The following is a 21,013-nucleotide window of genomic DNA, read 5'->3' on the forward strand; positions in this document are numbered from 1 at the left end:
GAGTACCCTTTTAACTCCTTGGGGATGGAGGGCGTACCTATATGCCCTCAGCCCACTCACTTTCTATAACGCGGGGCCACGCGAGGCCAGGACCCGTGGCTAATAGCGCATGCCACTGATCGCAGTGCCACACGCTATTAACCCTTTTGACGCGGCATTCAAAGTAAAGCACTGCCGGTTAGCTCAGGGAGCTGTTCGGAATCGTGGCATCCCTAACAGCTGTAAAGACAGCAGGAGGGTCCCTACCTTCCTCCACGCTGTCCGATCGCTGAATGACTGCTCAGTGTGTAAGATCCAGGCATGAGCAATTAAGCGGCAGAATCATTGATCAATGGTTTCCTATGAGAAACCATTGATCAATGTAAAAGATCAGTGTGTGCAGTGTTATAGCTCCCTATGGGAGCTATAACATTGCAAAAAAAAGTGGAAAAAAGTTAATAAAGATCATTTAACCCCTTCCCAATAAAAGTTTGAATTGCCCCCCTTTTCCCAATAAAAAAAAAAAAAAAAAACTGTGTAAATAAAAATAAACATATGTGGTATCGCCGCATGCGGACATGTCCGAATTATAAAAATATATTGTTAATTAAGCTGCACGGTCAATGGCATATGCACAAAAAAATTCCAAATTCCAAAATAGTGTATTTTTGATCCCTTTTTATATCATGAAAAAATGAATAAAAAGTGATCAAAAAGTCCGATCAATACATAAATAGTACCACTAAAAACTTCAAAACACGGCACCAAAAATTAGCACTCATACCGCCCCATACGCAGAAAAATAAAAAAATGTATAGGGGTCAGAAGATGACAATTTTAAACGTATACATTTTTGAAGTTATGATTTTTTCCAGAAGTATGACAAGATCAAACCTATATAAGTAGGGTATCATTTTAACCGTATGGACCTACAGAATAAAGATAATGTGTCATTTTTACCAAAAAAAATTACTGCGTAGAAACAGAAGCCCCCAAAATTTTTCTTCAGTTTTGTCGCACAATGATTTTTTTTCTGTTTCTCTGTAGATTTTTGGATAAATAAACTGATGTATTTACAAAGTAGAATTGGTGGAGCAAAAAATAAGTCATCATATTTTTTTAAAATTTAAAGGGTTATGAATTTTAAAAGGTAAGGAGGAAAAAACGAAAGTGCAAAAACTGGAAAACCCTCCATCCGCAAGGGATTAAATGCATTGGCCCTCATTTACTAAGAGTGTTGTGTAGTTTTCTTTGTGGGTTTTAATTCCCTACAATTTATTTTCCATGATATTTACTAAGGTTTCCCTACATTTTCCACTTTGCTTTTATTACACCTGCTCTGATGTGTCTGGTTTTCCTCAAATCCACCACATTTTCTATGGAAACCTTAGTAAATATGTTGTTTTTTTGTGAAAATGTCGGGAACACGCCCCCTTTCAGAGACCACGCCCCTTGCCCATGCGACCACGCCCCTTTTTGGGTTTTCATAGAAAAATGGAGAGTTAGTAGGGTTTTTTTTTAATTCTGGCCCAAAATCTGGTGCAGACAGAATTTCTGGCGCAATGCGACAGAATCTGGCGCACAATCTGACAAAACATGTCGGGTTTGCAATAGTAAATGAGGGCCATTGTGTTTATTTCATTAGAGCTTATTTTTGTATAGAAAACAATCTATAAGAATCAGTGTAGAGAAAAGTGTACTGAAGTATAAACATTTGCACAGATATTTTACACAAAATGTATCTGTCTCTGCTAAATATACTCTTGCATATTAAGCTTGCTTCTACAACTTGTTACAGTGTTTGTGAACGTATAGTACCTATTATTATGTATGTGAAAAGTAGGGAAAGAAAGTATATAATTATTCTTACCTTTCAGACTACTAACAAAATAAATATTTTTCTACTGATTTCCTTGGATTTTAAGATGGATTTGAATGTGTTTTGACTAGTACATTAAGCCGTACATTATACATAATTTGTCACATTAACCTTTTTGTGTAATTTACTTTTTTTGTGAATGTACCTTTCATGCTTGCTGCAAATTCCCTAGCCCTAGCCCTTGCGACTTAAACTGTATAAACTAAACAGACCAAAAAAAAGCACCAAAATTCATGTTATTCTTATATTGCCAGTTAAGTTTTGGTTCATGATAAATGGGGTACTGTGGGCAGAAAAATTACCTTTTCCATTCAATATACAATTAACTTTGATGGGGCCCATTATAAAAAATGTAAATTTATTTTACAGGTGTTACCAAATAGGATGTTTTGGACCAAACTAAACATAAACTTAGTACACAATTGGCTTAATTTGCTAAGATCGGACTGTAATTTTCTTTGTGTTTTTTTTTTTCTCAATAGGCATTTTTCCATGCAATTTACTTTACTAAGTTTGTGATTTGTGATTTTCCCTACATTTTCCATTTTTACAACTGCCACGCCCCCTCCCATAGACTTGCATTGAGGGGGCAGAGCGTGTTGCCACACGGGGGCGGAGTCGTGACATCACGATACTCCGACCCTGTGGTCGTGAGGCTTCAAACTTGGAGACTCCAGCAGTGCGTGCAGCTCACACAGGTGGGTGCTGCATGAGAGATCATGGGGTCCCCCGCTGGGGACCCCCACGATCAGACATCTTATTCCCTATCCTTTGGATAGGGGATAAGATGTCTTAGGGCCAGAGTACCCCTTTAGATCATTATACTTAAGATCAATAATACATTATACTCATTAAATAGATATATTTAAAATTAATATTTACACCCAATATTATAAATGCTAAACATATAAAAGTCAAAATATATATATTTTAAACTTTCTGTTCTTTTTCTTTAGAATATTGCAACACTTCAATACATCTTCAGAAGACTACACCGTTATCTTTACATCAGGATCTACGGCAGCTCTTAAACTAGTGGCAGAAAATTTTCCATGGACTCCCAGAAGTTCGAGCAATGAAGGCAGCTACTTCTGTTATCTGACTGATAATCACACCTCTGTGGTTGGAATTAGAGGGCTGATGAAAATGCTAAATGTCTCATCTGTTCCAGTTGTACCCGATGACCTTTTAAAGTCAGAAAAACAGACATTTGAACCACAGAATGACAGCACCTACCATCTTTTCTGCTATCCAGCGCTAAGTAATCATTCAGGCACCAAGTATCCTCTCTCATGGATAAAAAAGATCAAGACTGGAAAAATGTTGCCCATTAGGGCCCCAGGCAATTGGAGCATTCTGTTGGATGCAGCATCTTTTGTCAGTACATCTCCATTAGACTTGGCAGCATACCAGCCGGACTTAGTAACCATTTCATTTTACAAAATTTTTGGATTCCCAACTGGCTTGGGGGCTTTGATTGTTTCTAATCGCATAGCTAGACTTCTAAGGAAAAATTACTTTGGTGGTGGAACTGCAGCAGCCTATCTTTCAAAGGAAGATTTCTATGTGCCTAAAGATTCAATAAGTGACAGGTAAGTCTTAGTTTACTGTAGAGTTATTTACTAAATGGTTGGATCTGGGTCTAAAGCATATGACTAAAGAGTAAAAAAAGTATTAAACATTCTATCGTTCAGTCAGCTCAGTTGAGACATCAAGTAATTCATTAATACAATTTAGTAATAAAAAATAGATATTAGAATTAAAACAAAAATGGATAGGCACTAGTGGACATACAAAGATATAGGACAATGGTAGGACGTCAACCCCTGAAGAAGCGGCATAATAGCGAAACGATCGTTGGGGTTCAGGTGTAGGTATGGTTTGGCACCCTTTATTGTATACTTTTGGCCAGTTACTGTGGCATTTACTCCTTATACTTGTATATTTTGATGTATTTGGGTCCTTCCATTGTCCTATATCTTTGTATGTCCACTAGTGCCTATCCATTTTTGTTTTAATTCTAATATCTATTTTTTATTACTAAATTGGATTAATAAAGTTTATTTTGTACATTCTATTACTTTTCTGTTTAATTTGTGTATGGTTCTCTTTTTGGTGTTATAAGTGCAAATACATACCCTTACCTACTATATATGTAGGGTTATATATATCTTTGGTGACATCAAGTAATTCATCTAGAGTTGTAGTGAGTATTTTGACCCTACAAGTGCTTCATCAAATGTATTTATTGTTGGGCAGTAAAAATGAAAAATAAACCCTTTTTTCAATAGTACATAGTTTAAGCTCAAAATTGTTCATTTTCACAAGTTATAAACATGCTCCACATTATATTACACATTTTCTTCTACGTTCAGCAGTACCTTTGGATGTAAAATGTTGTTTGGCAGGGCTACGAAGGAGAGTAGCATCATTTGGCTTTTGGAGCTTAGATTTAGCTGGAATGGCTGTTTGGGGTCATCTTACATGTGCAGTGCCTTTGAGGTACCAGGTGATAGAAACCCTTCCCCTAGAAGTGACTGTATTTTATAAACTATACCCTCAAGGCATATGTAGAAGGGTTTTGTCAGGATAATCTAAAGACATGCATCCCTAATAAACTGTCCCTGCCTACATAGACAATCTGCCCTAGATAGCAGCCTCCTTCTATCTATGTGCAAGGATAAGGAATTGAAACAACAGAAGGCTCAAGGTAAGCAAAATAGGGTCAGTACTAGGATATTATATCAAGATCCAAAGTCGCATGCAGAGGGATGGTCAGAAGTAGATCAAAGGGTTGAGGAGAGTACGTGTAGTTCCAAATTGAAAGAAACCAGCAAGCTATCGGAAGCATAGCCAACCAATACCTCAAACAATGTGTGTGAGGCTTAAAAGACCAGTCACAGACCACTGTGAGCCGCTGCTACATTTTAAAATCTAGCAGCCTCAGACAGAGGGGAGCATCAGTGCCAAGCCTGATTTGTCTGGCATTGGTGCTGCCTGAAAGGCTAACCAGCATGACGGAGATGATGCCCACTGCTGGATGTGGCAAGCTAAGTAAATTACACATTTTGTGAGTATTTTTTACTCCACATGTTATCTTTCAGAACTTAATGTGCAAAAGATAGCAATTTTTCCACAGATATGCAAATTCAGTGCGCAATATTTTGTGTTGAGTTTGTGCCACTGAATACATACATATACATACATGTATATTTGAGGAAGAGATTTTCCAACCTTACTGGGAAACTATGTTTAGAATGAATGAATGAATACAGGGGTGGAACATTTGTTTTCCCTTAAAGGGGAACTCCAGTACATGAGTACTTATGAATCCTGTGCTGGGGAATCTCAGGGGTATTATTGTTAGTTTGTTTGTGACTCCATGTAAGATATCTTGCTAAGCGCATTTTAAGGCTATCTTGGCCTCTTTATCAGTTGCTGTCTGTGTTTACAGTGTGTTTGAATGAGATTTTTTTTTTTTGCTAAAACCAGGCACAGTTGAGACTGGATTGTGATTGAAAAGAATATAGAACAAAAAACTAGACTGGATTATTTAAAGTGCCTAAAAAAGTTAATTAATAATTTTTATTTATATAGTAACATCCTAGACTTAAGAGAGACTAAGGCTGACATATATATATATATATATATATATATATATATATAAATTAAAAAAAAGCTAATAAAATATGAAAAATAACATACATATAAATAAGCATGGATGTCACGATTCGGCTGGCTGGAGGGGGATCCTCTATGCCAGAGAGGGATTGGCGTGGACCGTGTCAGTGGACAGGTTCTAAGTTGCTACTGGTATTCACCAGAGCCCGCCGCAAAGCGGGATGGTCTTGCAGCGGCGGTAACAACCAGGTCGTATCCACCGGCAACGGCTCAACCTCTCTGACTGCTGAGATAAGCGCGGTACAAGGGAGTAGACAAGAGCAAGGTCGGACGTAGCAGAAGGTCAGGGCAGGCAGCAAGGATCGTAGTCAGGGGCAACGGCAGGAGGTCTGGAACACAGGCTAGGAACAAACAAGGAAACGCTTTCACTGGCACAATGGCAACAAGATCCGGCAAGGGAGTGCAGGGGAAGTGAGGTATAAGTAGGGAAGTGCACAGGTGAAGGTACTGATTAAAACCACATGTGCCAATTAGTGGCGCACCGGCCCTTTAAATCGCAAAGACCCGGCGCGCGCGCGCCCTAAGAAGCGGGGCCACGCACGCCGGGACAGCACAGACGGGGAACGGGTCTGGTAAGCGAGTCGGGATGCGCATCGCGAGCGGGCGCGTCCCGCATCGCGAACCGCACCCCGGCTGGGAACATTATCGCAGCGCACCCGGTCGGCAGGTCTGACCGGGGTGCTGCGAATAGGAGAACGCTGTGAGCGCTCCGGGGAGGAGCGGGGACCCGGAGCGCTCGGCGTAACAATGGAATGTTGAAATATGTTGGTGAAAATAATTTAAATAAAACTAAATGAGAATGAAAGTAAAACAAATAATGATAATAAATAGAGAAAAATAATGTTATTAATTATAATTATAATTACAACATAAAAAATGTATAGAACACTAGCAGCTAACACTGCAACTGCCATATGAAGTGAACCTCAACCAGCAGTTACATGTAGAGAGGTTTACTCAGATGCTGCAGGCTGCTTACACTACACTCCTGCCCCCAACCCACAATCATCATGGCAACTGCTGGGGACCACAATAGGGATGGGAACCCCAGGCAACAGCCAAGGCCTCCCCCCCCCCCCCCTCCATCATTGGCCTTGCAAAGTGGACTTCGCTGGCCAATAAGCTGCATTAGCACCGAACACCTCATGCATCAGCATAAGTCAAGGGGGAAGTGCAGGTCCAATAGTAACTTCTAGTGGGACAGGGGGTGTCACCATTAGCCTAGTCCAGGCAACCCTGCCCTATGGCCTCCATAGCAGCTGCATTGTCTGTCTCAATGGACCGTATGGTACTGGAGCAATGACTACGAGGGTTCTTGACTAAGTTTGTTTGAAATAATTGGGTCAAACAGACTTCTTGCACGTCAAAAGTTAAAGATTGTTTCTCAACAATTATCTGAAAGCTAAAGCAAGTTATAATGTAGGTGTTATGTAGATAGGAGGCTGTAGTGGTGATTTAGACAATACTAAAATGTATGTTTCAAAACACTCTTCATGTTCAGTGTTCAAAATACTCTTTGACCCCATAAAATACTCATATCAACTGTTTAACCTCTTAAGGACACAGACCATTTTAGCCAGTTTCACTTTTCCATTTTTGTTTTTACCTCCTCACCTTCTAAGAGACATAATTTGACCTAATGCAGGGAATGGATTGGTGTACAGTAGATTATTAGGAGGCCTGTATCTCTTAATAAATTTGGAGCATCTTGCTTATTTTATATTCACCAAAGACTGGCATGCGAAATGCTGGTATTCCAGAAATTCCTCCAAAAGTTTATATTTAATACAAAATAATAATAATATTATTATTATTATTAAGAGAGATAAAACTGTCTGTCTTGGAGATTATTGGAGAAACGTGCTGACTTGAACCAACGAAAGTGCAATAACACCCATAACCTCTATTTTTTTCTAATCCTTGATAACCCACCGCTTTTAGGCAAAAAAAATTTCTGTGCACTGAAAGTCTATGCCATGTCATAGAAGTGTGTGGCATACACAGCAATATGAAAACAAAATAAGCACAGAGTGGTGTGTTCTATTTTTTCCTTGTCTACTTTGTTTAAAAAGAAGAATCCGCTTTATCTGCTTCAGTGTGTAATAGACAGCTCTAGTACTTCAAAGAGAAGCTAAGCTGTTGATCCGTTTCAATACTTAAAAAAAAACACTCAAGTCTCTGTAGAGTATAATCTTATAACTTATCACTTTCTTACTGTGTTTTCTGTAACCACTCAATAAAAACAGCTTTATAAAATGTATAAAATGCCCTTTGTGTCTTACTGAGCTACCCTTTGTTATACACTAAATATTTTTATTATTAATTCTCTATGGAAACAAGCCTCTGGTGCACTGACATTTATATATCAGGGCATAGCATACTAAGTAATCAGCATAAGTGCAGATGCAGAACTGGTATAGAAATATGATAACTCTGTTATGGGGATCAGTACAGTGATGACAACACCAAATTTAGAGAATTTTCTTTTAAGTTTTACTACTTTTGCTCAAAACCCAATAAGTACCCAACCCAACATTGTTATTTGTTTCATATTTGGAGCTATGTATTGGGCTTATTTTTAGTGGGACAAGCTTAAGTTTTTATTAGTACCATGATACATTTGACTTTTGATAACTTTTTATTTCATTTTTGTAACCCTTTATTAACAAACACTTTCATTTCTCACAAAAAAGGATTACATTTTAGTACCTAATCCTCATTATGTACATATAAACTTTGTGTCTATCATCTATATTTCTCTCAAAAATACCTGCTTCCTGCTCTGGAGGGGGCCTGTACCCTTGCCCTCACTATGCATGACTCAACTTTCTCCTGCCTGATCTGCTCTGTGTAACACCGTTGGTTGAAAACCACCAGCATACTGTGTGTACTATTTCTTACTTACATCAGACGGTCTGCCCTGTACTATGTCCTGCTTCTGCCATGGCTGTGGTTTCTCCTCTGTCCTCTAGAGGCTGTGCGCGAGCACTGGCTGAGACTTATAGGGGTAGTGTGCACTCCCTACTGGATTCCCAGCCAATTCTTGCGAGGCACCACTTATAAAAGAGCACTCCTCCCTTCCTATGGTGCCTGAGCAACATTGTAGTATACTACAGCGAAGGTCGATGTCTGCTGTCTGTTGTGTTCCAGTATATGCTGCAACTGATCTTTCTTGCTCTGCTGTTGTAACAGCACCTGCCTGCTAAAGTCACCTAATTCAGCTCTGCTGCATCTCATGCCTTCTATTGCATCTGTTTGCCCCATTCTGCAAGTTAGCCAGCAGCCTCTTGTGGCACAGTGGGTCCACACCCGTGGGATGTGAAAGTTTGCTCAGGCCATGGATCCCGCTGGCAAGCCCCAGTCTGCGCTGCAAGGACTGTATCAGCAGCTGCAACTTCAAAGTGATCACCTAGAGCAACTGTTGCAGTTTATGAACTCTAATTCTGCTCGCCTGGATGCTTTGTCTGCACCCAATCCAGCCGCACCACAGGTCCCAGCAACTCCTGCAGTTCCTGATGCACAATGTTCACACCTTCCTGTTTCCAGCATCCAGCTGCCTTTGCCTGCATGCTATGATGGGGATCCAAAGTCCTGCAGAGGATTATTGAACCAGTGCCTGATCCATTTTGAGCTACATGGTAACAAATTTCCATCTGAACATTGAAAGTTGCCTTCATCATCTCCCTGCTATACGAAGAAGCCATTGCCTGGGCCAACCCTCTATTGGAGCGATGCAGTTCAGAGACTGTTAATTTACAAAAATTGCTCATCATCAGAAGCTTCCGCTCTCCTCCGCCTGCAATAAGGTAACATGTCTGTGAGACAATAGGCTATCCAGTTCCGTACCCTGGCTGCAGAACTGTCCTGGAATGATGAAGCCCAGCAAGCTGTCTTCTGGAAAGGCCTTTGTGACCATTTAAAAATGAGCTGGCTGGGCTCCCTGTCTCCTTGGACGCGCTAGTCACTTTGGCAACATACATTTATGTGCGTTTCCAGGAACTTTTATCCCAGATCACTCAAGCTAAGTGGACTTCTGAACTCACTCCTGTCCTCCAGAGCCCTGTTCAGACTCATGCTACTTTTTCCTTTTGAAGAACCCATGCAGATTGAATGCCTGAAGCTCACTAATCTGGAGAGTCAGTGTCATCTGACTGAGAACATGTGTCTCTACTGTGGCAGAAAAGGTCACATTGTGCGCAATTGTCCCTCCAAAGGTGAAAAACCACAGTCCCTGGGGTCTATTGGAAGAGTGACTCTTGGCAATAAACTTGACCCTCTCAAGCTCTGTATTCCTGTGACCCTGTTTAAAGTAAAAACCTACATACCTGAATCTGCATTCCTGGATTACGGCCCTGCTGGAAACTTTGTAAGCCAAGCTCTGGTGAATCTGTACCAGCTACCTACTACGCATCTGAAGAAACCATTTGTAGTGACATTTGTTGTTAGTCATCTTCTTCCTGTGCCAATCTGTTACATTGCCACCCCTCTGAGGCTACAAGTGGGCACTCAACATTCTGAGGAGTTATGCTTCTATGTCTTACCAGACTCTTCTGATCCTGTACTTCTGGGACTGCCCTGGCTGCAACATCACTCTCCAGTCCTAGATTGGCGTACAGGGAATATTCTCCACTGGGGACCTCAGTGCCATATCTCATGCCAGTCTGAGGATCGTCCAGCATCCTCTGAAAAATCTGTTCCTGTTGGGGCTAAGCCTGATTCTGAGGCCACTCAAGCGAAGCGGAATCCTAAACTGGCACCAGCTGTCCAGACACCTGTCCCGACCCCTGTGGCGTTACTGCCTGAAGAGAAACTATGGAACCTGGAGCACAGTACCCATGCTCCTTCCCTGCAGAAAGAAATTCTTCTCTCCTGCTGTCTCCAAGAAGAGGGGGTGCGAGAAGAGGGGGCGTGAGGAGGGGAGTACTGTAACACCGCTGGTTGAAGACCACCGGTGTACTGTACTTCCTATTTCTTACTTACATCAAGTGGCCTGCTCTGTACCATGTCCTGCTTCAGCCATGGCTGCGGTTTCTCCTCTGTCCCCTAGGAGCTGCGCACGAGCACTGGCTGAGACTTATAGGGGCAGTGTCCATTCGCTACTGGATTTGCAACCAATTCCTGCCAGGCAATACTTATAAAAGAGCACTCCTCCCTTCCTGGGGTGCCTGAGCAACATTGTAGTTTACTACAGCAAAGGTCCCTGTCTGTTGTGTTCCAGTTTGCTGCACCTGAGCTTTCCTGCTCTGCTGTTGCTACAGCACCTGCCTGCTAAAGTCCCCTTATTCAGCTCTGTTGCATCTGACGTCTTCTATTGCATCTGCCTACTCTGCAAGTTTGGCCAGCAGCCACTTGTGGCACAGTGGGTCCACACCCATGGGGCGTGACACTCTGCATCACTGGGTGTGCTTTGCTCTTTCTCTAATCACTGCAGGTTGCTTTGTAACCCCCTTTTCTCTGTTTTCATGCTGCACATGTTACAGAGAGGAGCACGCCTGCAGTATAATTAATACACTATGGTGAGTGTATAAAAACATAAAATGTCTAATAAGAAATAGAACTTCCTAAATTAGCTGAAATTGCATTTTTATTTTTATAGTGCATTTACTTGTACTTTACATAGCTAAATATGTAAACCATGTGTGTCATCCAACTTTTGTTATTAAGGAGTCAGAGAAAGTTGGATGACCTCTATCAATCTATCTAGATAGTGTAGAAAAACAGCACATTCCTTTTCCTTTGAATAGTTGTAGCTGGTGCATGCAGGTTCTGGAGCCTGGAATGGGACCCTCCACTTCAGACAGCTAAAGGAATCTTCCCACAGCACACAAGTGGTGTTTATTTCATGGTAAAAAAATAAGTGTCTCACAGCAAGCTACGTTTCTACCAACTTACCCAGTATTTGTCAAGCAGTGTACAAAGCAGTGACTAGCATACAGTTATATAAGGGTACCAATAAAGTCCCTGAATAAATTAATTAACCCCTTCCCGCTATTGGACGTATGCATACGTCCAGGCGAGCTACACGTTCGCGCAAATGCATACGTCCAAGCGATCTCCTGCTCTGCCGCGGGCAGCGCAGGAGATCGTGGGTGGGACTCAGCTGTCAATCACAGCCGGAGTCCCACCGCAGCTGCCGGGGCCGCGATCGCGCCGGTCCCGGCAGCATTAACCCCATAGATGCCGTGATCAGTTCTGATCACGGCATCTACGGTGTTTGCAGGGGGAGCGCTCTCCCCCTGCCCATCAACGGCGGCGCCGCAATAAAATGAGGGGGATCGGGGGTGTCCAAGACACCCTCGATCCCCCTTGAAGAGATAGGAGTGAGGTGGCAGGGTTGCCAGCCCTCCTATCCCTGCCATTGATCGGCCGAGCGGCCGACCAATAGCAGACTGGGGGCGGGGGGGGTTAAAGTTCGGTCCCCCCCCCCGCTATGCCCACCCATCGGTGTCCGGGCACAGCGGGGGGGAACCGTGTAATAGCGGCGGCGGCAGCGGCGGTCACTTACCCGGCGGCGGCTGTGATCATGGCGGCGGTGGAGGTGAGTATGGCGCCGCGTGTCCGGGAGTCTGTTGCCTAGCAACATCTGCAGGGCGACAGTTTAGAGAGTGGTTTCTAAACTGTGGCCCTCCAGATGTTGCAAAACTACAACTCCCAGCATTCCTTGACAGCTGTTTGCGGTGTTTGGCATGCTGGGAGTTGTAGTTTTGCAAGATTTAGAGGGGTTCAGGCTAGAGATCACTGACAGTGGTCTCTAAACGGTAGCCCTCCAGATGTTACAAAACTACAACTCCCAGCATGCCCAGACAGCAGTTTGCTGTCTTAGCATGCTGAGATTTGTAGTTTTGCAACATCTGGAGGGCCACAGTTTAGGGACCACTGTCAGTGATCTCTAGCCTGAACCCCTCTAAATCTTGCAAAACTACAACTCCCAGCATTCAGGAACAGCAAATGGCTGTCTCGGCATGCTGGGAGTTGTACTTGCGTGCCTCCAGCTGTTGCATAACTACATCTCCCAGCATTCCCTTTGGCAATCAGTACATGCTGAGAGTTGTAGTTCTGCAACAGCTGGAGGCACACTGGTTGGGAAATACCGAGATAGGTAATAGGTTCTATTACCTAACTCAGTATTTTCCAACCAGTGTGCCTCCAGCTGTTGCAAAACTACAACTCCCAGCATGCACCTACTGTCAGTGCAAGCTGGGAGTTGTAGTTTTGCCCCCCCCCCCCCCATGTGAATGTACAGGTTACATTCACACTGGCGGCGGATTACAGTGAGTTCCCCGCTTCAAGTTTGAGCTGCAGCCGCAGCTCAAACTCCTAGCGGGAGACTCAGTGTAATCCGCCGTCAGTGTGAATGTAACCTAAAAACACTACACTAACATAAAATAAAGAGTAAAACACTACATATACACACGTACACTGCCCCCCCCCCACCACCACCCCCCTTCCCCCCCCCCAATAAAAATGAAAAACGTATCCTACAGCAGTGTTTCCAAAACGGAGCCTCCAGCTGTTTCAAAACAAAAACTCCCAGCATTTCCGGACAGCCATTGACTGTCCAAGCATGCTGGGAGTTTAGCAACAGCTGGAGGCACCCTGTTTGGGAATCACTGGTGTAGAATACCCCTATGTCCACCCCTATGCAAATCCCTAATTTAGGCCTCAAATGCGCATGGCGCTCTCACTTTGGAGCCCTGTCGTACTTCAAGGCAACAGAATAGGGTCACATATGGGGTATCGCCGTACTCGGGAGAAATTGCCTAACAAATTTTGGGGGGCTTTTTCTCCTTTTACTCCTTATGAAAAGGTAAAGTTGGGGTCTACACCAGCATGTTAGTGTAAAAAAAAACATTTTTGTACACTAACATACTGGTGTTGCCCCATACTTTAAAATTTCACAAGCGGTAAAAGAAAAAAAGCCTCCAAAATTTGTAATGCAATTTCTCCTGAGTACGGAGATACCCCATATGTGGGCGCAAAGTGTTCTGGGGACGCATAACAAGGCTCAGAAGGGAGAGTGCACCATGTAAATTTGAGGTCTAAATTGGTGATTTGCACAGGGGTGGCTGATTTTACAGCGGTTCTGACATAAGTGCAAAACAATAAATACCCACATGTGACCCCATTTTGGAAACTACACCCCTCACGGAATGTAATAAGGTGTACAGTGAGCATTTACACCCCACAGGTGTCTGACAGATCTTTGAAACAGGGGTCTGTGAAAATGAAAAATAAATTTTTTAATTTGCACAGCCCACTGTTCCAAAGATCCGTCAAATGCCAGTGGGGTGTAAATTCTCCCTGCACCCATTATTACCTTCCGTGAGGGGTGTATTTTTAAAAATGGGGTCACATGTGGGGGGGTCCACTGTTCTGGCACAACGGGGGGGCTTTGGAAATGCACATGGCCAAATTCTCTCTCCAAAAGCTCAATGATGCTCCTTCTCTTCTGAGCATTGTAGTTCGTCCCCAGTGCACTTCACGTCCACTTATGGGGTATTTCCATACTCAGAAGAGATGGGGTTACAAATTTTGGGGGGTATTTTCTGCTAGTATCCCTTGTAAAAATGTAAAATTTGGGGGAAAACAAGCATTTTAGTGTAAAAAAAATATTTTTTTTTTTACATATGCAAAAGTCGTAAAACACCTGTGGGGTATTAAGGTTCACTTTACCCCTTGTTACGGTCCCCAAGGGGTCTAGTTTCCAAAATGGTATGCTATGTGTTTTTTTTTTCTGTCCTGGCACCATAGGGGCTTCCTAAATGCGGCATGCCCCCAGAGCAAAATTTGCTTCCAAAAAGCCAAATGTGACTCCTTCTCTTCTGAGACCTGTAGTGCGCCAGCAGAGCACTTTTCATCCCCATATTGGGTGTTTTCTGAATCGGGAGAAATTGGGCTTCAAATTTTGGGGGGGTATTTTTTGCTATTATCTTTTTTAAAAATGTAAAATTTTTGCTAAACCAAGCATTTTTGGTAAAAAAAAACATTTTTTTTTTACATATGCAAAAGTCGTGAAAACCCTGTGGGGTATTAAGGTTCACTTTATACCTTGTTACGTTCCTCAAGGGGTCTAGTTTCCAAAATGGTATGCCATGTGTTTTTTTTTTGCTGTCCTGGCACCATAGGGGCTTCCTAAATGCGACATGCCCCCCAAGCAAAATTTGCTCTCAAAAAGCCAAATATGACTCCTTCTCTTCTGAGCATTGTAGTTCGCTCGTAGTGCACTAAAGGTCAACTTATGGGGTACCTCCATACTCAGAAGAGATGGGGTTACAAATTTTGGGGGGTATTTTCTGCTATTAACCCTTGCAAAAATGTGAAATTTGGGGGGAAACACACATTTTAGTGAAAAATTATTATTATTTTTTTTACATATGCAAAAGTCATGAAACACCTGTGGGGTATTAAGGCTCACTTAATTCCTTGTTACGTTCCCCAAGGGGTCTAGTTTCCAAAATGGTATGCCATGTGTATTTTTTTGCTGTTTTGGCACCATAGGGGCTTCCTAAATGCAACATGCCCCCCAAAAACCATTTCAGAAAAACGTACTCTCCAAAATCCCCTTGTCGCTCCTTCGCTTCTGAGCCCTCTACTGCGGCCGCCGAACAATTTACATAGACATATGAGGTATGTGCTTACTCGAGAGAAATTGGGCTACAAATTCAAGTATAAATTTTATCCTTTTACCCCTTGTAAAAATTCAAAAATTGGGTCTACAAGAACATGCAAGTGTAAAAATGAAGATTTTGAATTTTCTCCTTCACTTTGCTGCTTTTCCTGTGAAACACCTAAAGGGTTAAAACACTTACTGAATGTCATTTTGAATACTTTGGAGGGTGCAGTTTTTGTAATGGAGTCATTTATGGGGTATTTCTAATATGAAGACCCTTCAAATCCACTTCAAACCTGAACTGGTCCATGAAAAATAGCGAGTTTGAAATTTTGTGAAAAATTGTAAAATTGCTGCTGAACTTTGAAGCCCTCTGGTGTCTTCCAAAAGTAAAAACACGTAAATTTTATGATGCAAACATAAAGTAGACATATTGTATATGTGAATCCCAAAAAAAAATATTTGGAATATCCATTTTCCTTACAAGCAGAGAGCTTCAAAGTTCGAAAAATGCAAAATTTTCAATTTTTTCATCAAATTTGGGGATTTTTCACCAAGAAAGGATGCAAGTTACCACAAAAATTTACCACTATGTTAAAGTAGAATATGTCACGAAAAAACTATCTCAGAATCAGATTGATAAGTAAAAGCATTCCAGAGTTATTAATGTTTAAAGTGACAGTGGTCAGATGTGCAAAAAAGGGCTGCGTCCTAGAGGTGAAAATGGGCTGTGTCCTTAAGGGGTTAATAAAACAAAGTGCAACATCTAAAAATGTGCAAAAATCGCATATATCACATAGTACATGTAAACAAATGTGCATTGTCATTATGGTATTCATTACAAAGTGCAGTAAAAGACATGTTCATATTAATTGTTAATAATTTCCACACCTGTGAACTTTAAAAATGGCCTATGGCTGCTTTGCTCTCAGCTCACTAAAGTAAGACAACATTTGTAACTATTTCAAGGCTAATTCTTTCCCATTCTTTGAAGAGTCACACTACTTAACTTGAAGATTGTATTCCAATATTAGTTTTATTTTTAATTAAATTAGTCAATAAAGAGCAAAAAATTAATGATGTTTAGAGAAATGTAATGTTAGGAACATGCTTTAGGATTTGACAGATTCTAGTAATTTTATGCATGTGTAATGCTGGAAAACTGCATGTAAAATTAAAACCATACCCAGCTTTATATCCTTATTAGCTTCAGGAAGTATTTTCGATTTACAGATTGCTGCAAAAAAATGTCCAAGATTAATATGAATTAAATTTTTTTTTTCATATTATGCTTTAGGGAAGGCAATAATTATAGCTTTAGGTTCACAATTCTGCAGTAACTTTCCATCTGTAGTCTCTTTGCTTAAGGCACATTAGGAGGTTGCTAAATATATCTAACAGATTAAAGCTTCAAATAGTTTGTGGTTCAATTTATATTTCTCCTCCAAAAACATGTGTTCAGTTACTACATTAAATGTTGGTTAGATCAAAGTGATATTGTAATCATGAAATAAAAAGTCAAATTGGAAGTGTAACAGTGTAAGATATTGCCTGCTAGCAGTTAATATTAGATGCAATCTGAGACTATATATACATTTTAAGTTTGCAAAAAAAAAACTAATGTGTAGCTGTAATGTTACTGTTGAGATATGTTTTGAATAATAGCACAATTTATTTTTTCACATACAAAGAGAGATAAAAAAAATAACTTTTTTTCCCATATATACAATCTCTTTTCAAATTCTGAACCTTTCCCCCCTACCTCCTCCCCTCTCCTCTGCCTTAGGTCCAGATACTTTTCAACATTTTCATACCTTTAGTCTTAAATCAATACTGCTCAGTTTCCTGTTGTGCAAGACATTTTGATGGAAACCCTTCTTAATGTTCCATGCCCCTCAGCTCCCTTAAACATTGATCTTTTTGGCTTGCCTTTGCCACCACATTAACCCCTTAACGACCACGGACATAAATGTACGTCCTGGTTTGGCGGGACTTCCCGCACCAGGACGTACATTTACGTCCTGTGTATGACTGCAAGCATCGGAAGGGTGCTCGTGTCATACACGGCAGGTTCCGGCTGCTAGCAGCAGCCGGGGACCCGCCCGTAATGGCCGACATCCGCGATCGCGCGGATGTCCGCATTAACCCCTCTGATGCCGTGATCAATACAGATCATGGCATCTGCGGCATTGCGGCACTTTGATTGGATGATCTGATTGCCCGCAGCGCTGCCGCGGGCATCCGATCATCCAGCATGACAGCCGGAGGTCCCCTTACCTACCTGCGATCGAGCAGACCAGAGCAGAAGATCACCGATAATACTGATCAGTCCAATGTCCTATACATAGCACTGCACAGTATTAGCAATCAAACGATTGCTATAGATAGTCCCCTATGGGGACATAAAAAGTGTAAAAAAAAAAGTTGAAAAATGTAAAAATAAAAAGTAAAAAAAAAAATAAAAAATCCCCTCCACCAATAAAAATGAAAATTGTCAGTTTTTCCCATTTTACCCCCAAAAAGCGTAAACATTTTTTTTAATAAACATATTTGGTATCGCCGCATGTGTAAATGTCCAAACTATCAAAACATAATGTTAATGATCCCGTAAGGTGAATGGCGTAAAATTAAAAAATTTAAGTCCAAAAATGCAGCTTTTTTGTCACATTTTTACTTTTATCTAAAAGTTTTATATATGCAAATGTGTTATCTAAAAAAAGTAAAGATGACGGTGCAAAAAATGAGCCCTCATACCGCTGTATATACGGAAAAATTAAATAGTTATAGGTGCTCAAAATAGGGCGATTTTGGATTACTGATTTTGTACAAAAAGTTTTAGATTTTTTTTAAGCGGTACAAAAATATAAAAGTATCTAGCCATGGGTATCATTTTAATCATATTGACCCACAGAATAAAGAACAAATGTCAATTTTACCGTAAATTGTACAGTGGGAAAACAAAACCCTCCAAAATGTGCAAAATTTTGGTTTTCATTTAAATTTCCTCCCTAAAAAATATTTTTTTTTGGTTCGCCGTACATTTTAGGGTAAAATGAGAGGTTTCATTACAAAGTACAATTGGTCACACAAAAAACAAGCCATTAAATGGGTCTGTACATGGAAATATAAAGGAGTTATGGATTTTAGAAGACGAGGAGGAAAAAACGAAAGCGCAAAAATAAAATTGGCCTAGTCCTTGAGGTGAAAATGGGCTTGGTCATTAAGGGGTTAAAGGGGTTATCCAAAATACAGTAACTTTAGTACATACCTGCCAGAAAGTAATAGACATGCTTAAGAGAAAGTTTTAGTTCCCTCCCTCAAGTCTCAGGATTCCTTGTTTGTAAGTGTGAGGTCACTTTTCTTCCTCCCACACATTAACCACCCCATCCATTGCAGCACAGCTGAGCTGCCTTGCGTGCTATACTTTGTTTGAAACTACAATTCCCTGCAGCCCTGTGGAAAATGATTTCCCTCCCACCCAGCGGTCACTCCACCAATTGAAATTCAGACAGGCTCCATTTTAACACCAGACAAGTGAAGTAATTTCTCAGGCCACACTGCAACCTGGGAAAAGCTGAGACAACACTCATTTTGTATACTGCTAAAAATTTACATCCGGAGCACAGTTCACATAAGAATTGTGAGACCAGCCATCCAACACATGTACAGACACTATATTGTGAACTACACTAAACACAGCCAGAGAAAAAAAACTTGGATTACCCCTTTAATGAGCTTTGATTCCTTATGACCTTGTCATTGGTTCACCAGTTGTCCATTTTTGTGGTTATACCTCAATCAATTACCATCACAATTAAGTTCTTGTCATAGTTACTCCGATCCTTATGCTTGCCCATTTTTCTTGCTTCCATCCACCACCTTTAAGAACTTGTCATGTGCTTTCTAATATAAAACACTTCTTAACGGTAACCTGACGTCCATTTTCTGCAAAAAAAAAAGTGGGCAGCATAAAACTGGTGCAGGCATTGCATAGTTTAAAAACGCTGCCGCCTCATCGTAAATCCTGATGGCTGTGTCCTACTCAGCCATCTTAAGTAATGCATCTCTGCCTATACACGGTGTCACGATGCCGGATGGCAGGTAGTGGATCCTCTGTGCCAGAGAGGGATTGGCGTGGACCGTGCTAGTGGATCGGTTCTAAGTCACTACTGGTTTTCACCAGAGCCCGCCGCAAAGCGGGATGGTCTTGCTGCGGCGGTAGTGACCAGGTCGTATCCACTAGCAACGGCTCAACCTCTCTGGCTGCTGAAGATAGGCGCGGTACAAGGGAGTAGACAGAAGCAAGGTCGGACGTAGCAGAAGGTCGGGGCAGGCAGCAAGGATCGTAGTCAGGGGCAACGGCAGGAGGTCTGGAACACAGGCTAGGAACACACAAGGAAACGCTTTCACTGGCACGATGGCAACAAGATCCGGCGAGGGAGTGAAGGGGAAGTGAGGTGACATAGGGAAGTGCACAGGTGATAACACTAATTGGAACCACTGCGCCAATCAGCGGCGCAGTGGCCCTTCAAATCGCAAAGACCCGGCGCGCGCGCGCCCCAGGGAGCGGGGCCGCGCGCGCCGGGACAGGACCGACGGAGAGCGAGTCAGGTACGGGAGCCGGGGCGCGCATCGCGAGCGGGCGCTACCCGCATCGCGAATCGCATCCCGGCTGGAGGCGGTATCGCAGCGCCCCGGGTCAGCGGAACCGACCGGAGCGCCGCAGCGAGGAGAGCGCAGCGAGCGCTCCGGGGAGGAGCGGGGACCCGGAGCGCTCGGCGCAACACACGGCTAGGGATTGATGCATCACGTAAGCCAGAAGGGCAGGGAGCAGCTGCTAGAACCCGCCCCAAGAACTAGTTACCCAGGTCCTGCCAGGATTTCTAACTATTCATGCATTTTAGGGTAACATTTGAGTGCTTTAGAGTAATTCAGATTATCCTGGGATAGCAATGCCTGCACCAGTTTAGACAGATTGCAGATTGGACAGCATACAACTGATGACAGGTTCCTGTTAAAAGGTGTCATAGTCAAAGGAAAATAAATGTTATTCACTTTACCTGTCAATGGTTTTAATTTTAAGGCTTATCAGTGTGCGTCACCTTTAATTTTGATGGTAGAAAAAGCCTACTCAAAACCACTGTTGTTTGTTTGGTTGTCAATTATTTTGTTGGCCAATGTTTGTCAAAAATAAAAGTGGCATTGTATTAACTGTAATTGTTTTATATCAATTTCCAAAATTTTGGGAAGAACCGATCAAAAGTTATTATAAGTGACCACAAGTGATATACAATATAGTTTATGCATTCACACAGCATTAAATTAAATTACTTTTTCCATATAAAATTAAATGGAGGAAATATATTTGAAAAGGGTTTATTGACTTGAAAGTAGATGAGTATATTTGAAGAGTTTTCAAATTGAAAATCTAATCTATGAACAGCTTGGCACACATTATACACTTATTTGGATTGAAGATTAAGGTAACCCAGTAAGAAATCAAGCTACTATAGTAGAGGTTTTAATTCATGATGAAATATATCCAGCTCTGGATAAATTCTGCTTGACATAAAGTCAATCTTTTTTTTCAAAGAACTTAGAGATGAACATGCTGTAGAAATTTAGAATTTTTCTGAAATGAAAGGCTTATACAGATAATTGACCCATGTCTAGAGATAATGCCTTAAAAGTGAAGGGTATTTAAAATGGAAAACTTACTTAATGAGTTATTTATTCTGTCTCTTGAAATACAATGCAAACTGCCACATAAAATAATATAATTTTATAGAATAACCTAATGGCTACTGTCATGAAGAATTACAATTGTGCTAGAAGTCAATACCATATGAAGGAATCAATACTTA

The 21,013-nt window shown here is 41.6% G+C and overlaps 1 protein-coding gene across 2 annotated transcripts in view; it reads left to right on the plus strand.

Moving 5' to 3' along the window:
• MOCOS (molybdenum cofactor sulfurase) overlaps window positions 1–21,013 on the plus strand; it is a 400,707-nt gene that overhangs the window by 139,468 nt on the left and 240,226 nt on the right. For both annotated transcript variants that reach the window (XM_056520778.1, XM_056520779.1), the window contains exon 4: window positions 2,815–3,450. In XM_056520778.1, coding sequence (XP_056376753.1) covers window positions 2,815–3,450 — 636 coding nt within the window. The remainder of the gene's footprint in view (window positions 1–2,814; window positions 3,451–21,013) is intronic.

This window comes from Hyla sarda, chromosome 5, assembly GCF_029499605.1.
Source record: "Hyla sarda isolate aHylSar1 chromosome 5, aHylSar1.hap1, whole genome shotgun sequence".
Taxonomy (NCBI): Eukaryota; Metazoa; Chordata; class Amphibia; order Anura; family Hylidae; genus Hyla; species Hyla sarda.